The sequence below is a fragment of the Triticum dicoccoides genome, chromosome 2A (assembly GCF_002162155.2).
Source record: "Triticum dicoccoides isolate Atlit2015 ecotype Zavitan chromosome 2A, WEW_v2.0, whole genome shotgun sequence".
NCBI lineage: Eukaryota > Viridiplantae > Streptophyta > Magnoliopsida > Poales > Poaceae > Triticum > Triticum dicoccoides.
The window spans coordinates 554,635,051-554,644,173 of NC_041382.1; the positions used below are offsets into that span (position 1 = coordinate 554,635,051).

Here is a 9,123-nt window from a genome sequence, read left to right on the forward strand (position 1 = left end):
CAACAAAGTTCACGAAAAAATTGCCCTGCATCGGGAAGTTGTGCCGGCCCAGCCCATAGCCCGCCTCCAATACATCACCTAGTTTCTTGTCAATGGCGCAATCGAAGGAGGCCCCCTCATCTTTAATTTTGGGGATGAAGAGGAGGAGAGGCCGAAGATCCCCTCGACCCATTAGGGCATGTACAATAGTTGATAAAATAGTTTTATCTTAATACTTGCATGTAATTTAAAGATGACAAAATCAAATGTCTACAATGGGTCATCTCTTAGCCTCATCTCCAATAACTAGTCATTCCTAAAAACATGGTGAGACATATTGTGCTAAGAGGTCATCTCTTGTCTTCTCTTAAATAAGAGAAGACTAGCTTTTTCTTATGAATTCTCTCTCCTTTAACCCATCATTTATGCTACGTGACACTTCTAAAATAGCATCATTGTACATGCCCTAATGAAGGCAGGAGGACACTGAAAGGAAGCGTCGTATTTGAGACCGTACCCCGAAGTTTACGCTTTGTGTCCGCAACTTTCAAATGCATATAAAGCGCTTCATATGCGTACAACGGGCTCTGTTAGAGTTCTTCTCACATATATCCAATCAAATTGGAACAAGTAAATGATGTCTACTACATCACCAAGGGGAGAACGGATCCATGTTTGCTCGTATGCACTAACGTTGGTGTAAATATGATTGCCGAATGACGATGATTTTCATCTAATGACTGATGCCATATATGCATGACAAAATGACAGGCGACTCCTGTGTTCCTGTCCGAGATGGCCCCGACGCAGTGGCGCGGCTCCCTTACCGCCGGCTTCCAGATCTTCCTCGCCCTCGGCGTCCTCATCGCCAACCTCACAAACTACGCCACCGCGCGCATCTCCTGGGGCTGGCGCCTCTCCCTGGGCCTCGCCGGCGCGCCGGCTGTGATCATCTTCCTGGGCGCCCTCTTCCTCACGGACACCCCCAGCAGCCTCGTCATGCGCGGCAAGGCCGACGAGGCCCGCGCCGCGCTCGTCCGGGTGCGCGGGGCGGGCGCCGACGTGGACGCGGAGTTCCAGGACATCGTGCGCGCCGTGGAGGTCGCGCGCGAGAGCGAGGAAGGCGCGTTCCACCGGATGGCGACGAGGCGCGAGTACCGCCCTCACCTGGTGCTCGCCGTGGCCGTGCCCATGTTCTTCCAGCTCACCGGCGTCATCGTGCTCTCCTTCTTCGCGCCGCTGGTGTTCCGCACCGCCGGGTTCGGCAGCAACGCCGCGCTGATGGGCGCCGTCATTCTCGGCGGCGTGAACCTGGGGGCGCTCATGCTCTCCACCCTCGTCATCGACCGGTACGGCCGCAGGGTGATGTTCATGGTCGGCGGCATCCAGATGATCGTTGCCCAGGTATGCATCCACGTCCAGTTCCATCTGAGCATTGCCCAGGTATGCTTGAATGGCCGGGTTTTCTGACGCAGACACACGTTTGAGCATTGAAGGTTGCGATGGCATGGATCATGGGCGCGCAGGTGGGGAAGAGCGGCGACGCGCCGATGGCGAGGCCGTACGGGGTTGCGATCCTGGTGTTCACGTGCATGCACGCCGCCGGGTTCGGGTGGTCGTGGGGGCCGCTGGGGTGGGTGGTGCCGGGCGAGATATTCCCGGTGGACATCCGGTCGGCGGGGCAGGCCATGAACGTGTCCATCGGCCTCGGCCTGACGTTCGTGCAGACGCAGTCGTTCCTCCCCATGCTCTGCAGCTTCAAGTATGCCACGTTCGCCTACTACGCCGGCTGGGTCGCCGTCATGACCGTCTTCATCGCGCTGTTCCTGCCGGAGACCAAGGGCGTGCCGCTCGAGTCCATGGGCACCGTCTGGGTCAAGCACTGGTACTGGAAGCGCTTCGTGCAGCCGCAAGCAAAAATCGCGGACTCACTCACCTAGTTAACTGGGCCCCGTCAAGTCTGTTCGCTATGTAAACCAAACGAACTCCTCGTTGACTCCTATACGCATCAGTTGACCCCACAACTTTTAACAATCTGTCTTTAGTTATATACTCCCTCTATTTCTAAATATAAGTGTTTCTAGAGATTTCACTATGGATCACATACAAATATATAGATGCATTTCAGAGCGTAGATTCATTCATTTTGATTCATATGCAGTGCATAATGAAATCTCTATAAAGACTTGTATTTAAAAATGGAGGTAGTATATATTTGAGCAAACTTTTGACAAAATTTGAAGAGTTTGTGTCAATTGACCTCATAGATTTATTGGGTCTGGCACTGCATTGTTTAGCGGGGCACTTTCTTGAGCCATTTCTTTTCCGCTTGAGCCATGCGGGGAATGGAGATTATGGGAGGACCAGGGAAGTAGGTGAAATCGGATCCGACGAAGAGAAACCAATAAACCTAAAATTATTTTTTGACGAAAATACTCAACTTCATATCTTACATTCTTAAGAAGTTGCTTCCCACTATAAGGTATTCTCTTAACATGCAAACAGTCCAACTCATCATGCCATGTCATCAGATACCAGCCAACCACAAGTCAGCGATTACAGGAGGGACCCACCATAGGTAGACAACAAATCATGTGATTAAATTTTAGTTTGCATGTAGTCATTCCCTGGTCACCGAAAAGACCATCGTTTCCTCTTCAATTCAGTTACAACTACAGAATGCACCTATCACAAGATAATCAGTACAACACGACCTTCTCTATCCTTGGTATTTTTCGCTGGCTACAATAGGGTGCGGCGTCTGGGATCCCATCTATGTGTGAGGAAGCTCCTCCGGTCCGGATCGCCTCTACGACCCTTCCTAATTCTCTGAGATATGTTCCCTTCCGTTGTGGCGACTGTATCGTCAAGACGGTGTCCGTGGTGCCCTGGTCCTCTCCATTCTATCTCTCCGTTCTAGCCAAGATACCTCCGCCGCCTCTGGGGATGTTCGACCCGTTCAGTTCGACTGGATCAGATCGAACTCTGGGGTTCTGGAGCTGGCTTTCTTTCCGATCTGGTGGTGATGCCGGCCTGTGCCATGTAGTGGAGGGCTTTCTTTTTGGCCTTGAGGGGTCGGGCTGATGGCGACGCAGGACATGACCTCCTTTTCCAGCAAGAACTTGCAAGAGCCCTGGATCCAACTCCTTCCGCGGGTGTCGTCCCGGCTGATGCATAGACGAGCTTCTACTACGGCAATGGTAGCTTTATTTTTTGGCAAGCCAACCTGCAGTCTTATCTCTAATATCTAATTTTGTATATACTCCGTATATCACAATAAAATCTCTCTCCCATTATGGTAGGATGTATACTACAAGATGTGAGGTGCCACTTCTTACTCAGCCGCAAATCTTTCATGAATACAATACAGACCATATATAATAAGTTTCAGTTTTACAAGCAAAATCCCATACTTCACATGACATTGTTTTTCTCAGGCAACTACAATGAACATTCACGTGTCTTTTCTTTTACTTAATTTCCTACCTTTCATATTTGTAATTGCTCTGATTTAGAATGATGATTGCAAGACTCTTTCCTGTACCTGGCTTACTCAAGCATCTTTGACAGGGAAAAGAAGATGATGAAAAAATGCTTAAATATTTTTGCATGGTGTTGTCTGTACTGTAGTCTTATATTTTTCCAAACGGCCCAAATTTGCGATGGATTTATGTTGCGTGGCCGATCAGGGAAGATGAAGAGGCATATATTATGCCCTTATATCTATTGCCTACAGCACATACATGTAAGCTTCCTTCATTTATTTTCAGTCTCTTCTTTGACCAAGGCTAGATTTCAGAGTAGAGACCACTAATATTTTCTTTTCTTGCAGATTTGCTACGTAAAACTGGTTGGATGCCACTTGAGTATTAATTCATTGAGGTGACATCCTCTGTGATTTCACATTACTTTCTAATTCCAATCGAAAAATGCAGCTAATGTTTGTTCGTCCTTTAATTGCTTTGTATCATTTCAGGTTGTTCACCTTTGGTTACTCCAGAATTATTTTTGTTCTACATCTTTAGTTTAGCAATAATGTTTACTTTTCCAAAACTGATAATTCTCATTTCTATGTATCTATCTTCATCATCAAGGTTATGAAAGGAGAAACATGCGATTTACTTTATTTGGAACATATTATATATTCTAACCATTCAATTATTATTTCGAGAAAAGAACTGTTCAATTCATGAGTTGAAGTAATGGTCTCTGATTTTCCGAGTTCTTAGTTTCAAGAGTCATGTACAAGCAGACTGATTCACATTTTTTGTGAGTGTTTTCACTGTCCAATATTAACCATTTAATTTTGCTTGCCCAATATTAATTGATTAAGTTTTTCCTTTTCCTGATATTGATTAGTCACTATGTTATTCAGACTTTCGTACAATCAAAGTATTCTGATAGGCATTTGATTGCTCATTTCCCAAATAATTTGCAGGTGGAATATCTCCATGTTTCACTTTGGACTATGACCCCCTGCACTGATGTTATTCATATATTGTACTCATACCATTTTAAACCACATACTATTTCTATAACCTTTTGCCTTCTGAACGCTTCAATACACTTCTACGATATGCGTTAAACACGTTTTATCACTCTTCACTACTTTTTGTTGTGTGCATCTTTTCTGTCCTCTGTGCGTTAACTGATTTATGATAATTTATGATAGACAATGTGTTTCTCTACATGAATACTTGGCCATCTTTATTTGAATTGATTGATCTTCCAAGAGGGCAAGATGCACTTTTATTTGAGGCATGAAGAAAGTAGAAAAATTATCTATCATCTCCACAAGATGAAATTAGTTTTGTATCTTCCTCCGGACTTTTCTAAACTACCTTCTATGAAATGTCTTTTTAGTCATGTATCATTGAATTAAGATTTCAAAGTTTTGACGCATATATTGATAGATAAAATGATACCAATTCAGACTATTGTTAGAACCATGTGTTCACCCTTTATATAGGTGTAAAGGGACATAACCTGTTTTTAGGTTTTTGGGTCTATGACCCAATCACTAAATATTGCTCCGTTTCAAACTACTATTCAAATTTTCAATTAGCGGTCACAATACTCAATAGTACATTTTTTTCTTCTTATTTTGCTAATCCAGATTGTTACTTTGTGGTGTAAGCAACCATTCTTATTTATAGTTCCCGCCGCAATGCGCGGGGTATTATCTAGTTAAATAAAACCATCGCTTAGGATACAAGCTCAGCAGATTGAGAGTAGGCTTTAATCGTTCCTTCCCATTTTTCCTCCGTTTGTTAATTTTCCTCATTTGTATATATTTTAAAACAATCTAATTATATATTACAAAATTTAACTTTTCTCATTTAAAAAAATAGGAATTCGTTTTTTAACTGTGCATAAAAATAATGTTTTAGATGTGTACAAAACTGTACAGTGTGTATGAAAAATAGGGTTAGAAACATATATTTGAAAACATGTTAATCATGTATTTAAAAAATATCAATCATACATATTTTTTATTATGTATACAAAAAATATACAATGTATTCCCTCCATATAAAAAACTAGCCTACAATAGCGTCTTGACAAAACTATTAACTATATTTATTAAAAATGTTCAACAAGTACCAAAACAATGTTTCAAATGTATACAAATTTTTTACTATGCATATAAAAAAGTACACATCATAATTTATACTGTATTTGATAAAAATAATTTAATTACCTATTTAAAAAATGTTCTACGTGTGCAAAAAATGTTTTAGATGTATAGAAAAATGTACACAATGTATTTAATAAGTAGATATGTATTGAGAAAAAAATAAAATAGAAAACGAAAATGAAAGAAAAAAAAGAAAGAAAACCGTGAAGAAAAACACATAAAAATGAAAAATAAAGAAAATCAATGAAAACATGAAAAACACATACAAAAGAAAATAATTTAAAAACATTGAACACCAATGAAAGCTGGAAAGAGAACCAAAAAAAGAAACCATAAAAAAATAAATAAAGAAACAAACAAACAAATCAGTGGAAACCATACAAAACCATAATGAAAACACACAGAAAAGCGAACAGACGTATGATTGAATGGTTAGTATGACAGTGATATCCCCGCCCATCAGGTTCAAGTTCTAGACCGGTGCTCATATTTTTCTGGATTTATCACAAGCCTTTTGGCGATGTGCGTTCAGTGGGAGGAGACGTTCCTGTCGACTACGAAGGCGCCCGTAATGACATTGTCAATCTCAAGATAATATGCCGACTCAGTCACTCGGAGGTGTTCATAGGATAGAATATGCAAGCGTGCATTTATAGGGAATGAGTGTATGTGCGTATGTATGAGCATCTGTGTCTGTATCGTGTTGAAAAACACAGAGAAAAGAAATGAAAACCGTAAAGGAAAATGCTAGAAAAGAAAGGAAAAACCCCAATGAAATCGCAACAGTCCAACTAACAGACAAGAAGAAGAAAAAAACCCTACATCGAGTCAGCAAAAGAAAGAAACCAAATAAAATGGGCTGGCCCACACAACTACACAGAAAACTTTGAGGCGAGCCGTAATACATATCTACACACAACACGCATAATGGGCTGGCATACACAACGCATATGATGGGCTGGCCCAAGAGCTGGGAGGCCACAACCTCCTTTTTCATGTTGTCTCTACGTTTCCTGTTTTCGTTTTTTGCTTTATTTTTTAATATACTTAAAAATCTAAATATATATAAATATATTACACAAAACACACTATAAAAACATTTGAAAAATGTTGACCAAGCATTTGAAAAATGTTAAATGTGTATAGAGAATATGTTTATCATGTATATGAAAAATGTGTATGATTTTTTTCATCATGTATTTTTAAAAATATCAATCATTTCAATTATTTTGAACAAGTATTTGAAAAATGTTGATCAAGCATTTGAAAATGTTAAATGTGTATAGAAAAAAGCTAAGCATGTATTACCAAAATAATGATTTTTTGCTATTTTTTAAAATAATACACTTTTTTGATAAATTTGAGAAATATTACGCCATTTTGATTATTTTTTTCAAAAATAATACAGCATCGGCGTTAGCGAAGCCGTCTGGCTTCCGTCGGGTTTGTTGGGGCCGATAGGTCCCAATCGGCCATGGCGAGTCCGATAAGTGGCCCATCGACCATGTGCAAGCCGATGGTAGGCCGCACCACGTCACCCCACAGCCACTCGACCTGGTGGGCATGCATTCGATCATGCCCAGGCCGACAGGGCCAGTTGGCCGCGGCAAAGCCGATAGGTGGCTTCTAAGCCATTGGCTGCCCCGCGCCCCCCTTCTTCCTTCTTCATGCTTCTTCTTTCCTTCTTTCCTTCTCCCCCACCCGAAAACACTCTAATTTATACACACAACTTAGCCAATTTCTTGCCCATTTTCCACTGTAGTTGCATTCTTGAGTGTTGGGGGAGGCAAGGGAAACCTCGATCTCATGATGAGATAGCTCGTGGCGGTAGTGACCATTTTGGTGCTGGTGGAGGTGGTGGAGGCTCCGGTGATTGAAGGCTGCCGATCGTCGTTGCTTCGCACGCTTCAAGGGTAAGAATCAACTGACATTTTCTCTGTCATAGTTGTTCCGGTAGTATTTGGTAATATTTTAGATGTGAAATATTACGGTGTGCGATTATTTAGTTGGTTCGGTAATACTCCGTAATATATTTAGATGTCAAATATTTAGGTGCGCGTATATTTTTAGTTGGTCCGGTATTATTCTGTAATATATTTGGATGTCAAATATTTAGGCTTGTGAGTATTTTTAGTTGCTTCAATAATATTCCATAATATATTTAGATGTCAAATATTTAGGTGTGCGAATATTTTTAGTTTGTCCTGCTGCTTAATAGTTGTCCATGTTGAATTTTTTTAGGTCAACAGAGATGTCTGAGGTAGTGAAGTTTCTTTTTTACTACAACCATGGTACTGTCCGAACAAATGAGATGGGAGCTGATCTGAGTGATTTTCAGCACATAGAGGTGCCACTAACTGCCCCTCAAATATGGTCTGTTAGTTAGTTGACAAGATGTTTAGGGCTTAATATTAAAACACACATCGTCAGTGTTCATGCATTATGGACCCGGTCAAGTTCAACTGTTTACTTTTATTTGAGGCCAATAGAGTGAGACTCTCAGTGGGTGCGCTGGTTACAAGGTTGCGAAAGCAGGGGATGCCATCCTGTTGCCTAGTGCTTCCCGTCGTGAAGGAGGCCAGTGCACCTGAAGGCGAGGGTGGTCACGATCCTAGCCAGAGCAGTGAAGGGATGCATCATGGTTACAAACCACTTCAGAGTAGTCATATAGAAGGAGAAAATGCCGGAGATGATGGTTATGAACCAGGGAAGAATAGTCAGGTAGAAGGAGGAAATGCCGATGGTTATTACAGTGGCGAGGCAGATGCTGACTAGGTAGATGGGCACAAGCAAAACCAGATGGAAGATGAAGATACATATGGTGATAGTGGTCATGCCGATGATTCGGATGAGTTGGATGAAGAAGAGAACGCGGAGGAGGTGCCGAATCCTGCATCATGGAACCAGGACATCTCATCTGTAATGACCGTGAATGATGGCCATGATTCTGCCTGGCAATATCACCAAAACAACATTGCGATAGGTGCTATTACTACAAAAAAAGACACATCCGTGACATTTTGGACCGAACAAATTTTTCTGTCATGCTTATGACACTTCCATGACGATAATTGTGACAAAACCTGGTATGATCATAGATGTGGTGGGCTCCTAGTTCTATGAAAAAATATCATGACCGAAAATGGGCTTTTTGTCCTGGGCGGGCCGGAGACGCAGCTGCATGACATTCCTTGGGCCGTCCATGATGGAAAAAACCATGGTAGAAGCGAGGCGAGGAAAATATCTGGGAGTTCCCGGTTATGGTGGGTGGTCGTGGCCGAGCGATGCACGGAGGTTTGCGTGTTTCTCTCATACACGTACGCGCGTGTGTGCGAGGCCTTGCGCTCTAATTGAACCCAAGCGAGGCGTTCGCCTACTAGACCCGAGCGATTGCACTGCAGGCTACGCATTACTGAACCCGAGCAATCGATTGATCTGGCTGTTAACTGAACCCGATTGAGCGATTCCTTCGCTACTGCTGCTAATTGAAGCCGATCGAACCCGCT

The 9,123-nt window shown here is 42.3% G+C and overlaps 1 protein-coding gene across 1 annotated transcript in view; it reads left to right on the top strand.

The window, feature by feature from the left end:
• LOC119355335 (sugar transport protein MST1-like) overlaps positions 1-2,240 on the top strand; it is a 9,174-nt gene extending 6,934 nt beyond the window's left edge. The window contains exons 3-4 of the mRNA XM_037622128.1: positions 751-1,383; positions 1,476-2,240. Of these exons, the coding sequence (XP_037478025.1) occupies positions 751-1,383; positions 1,476-1,919 (1,077 nt within the window). The 3' untranslated portion in view covers positions 1,920-2,240. The remainder of the gene's footprint in view (positions 1-750; positions 1,384-1,475) is intronic.
• The last annotated feature ends 6,883 nt before the right edge of the window (positions 2,241-9,123 follow it).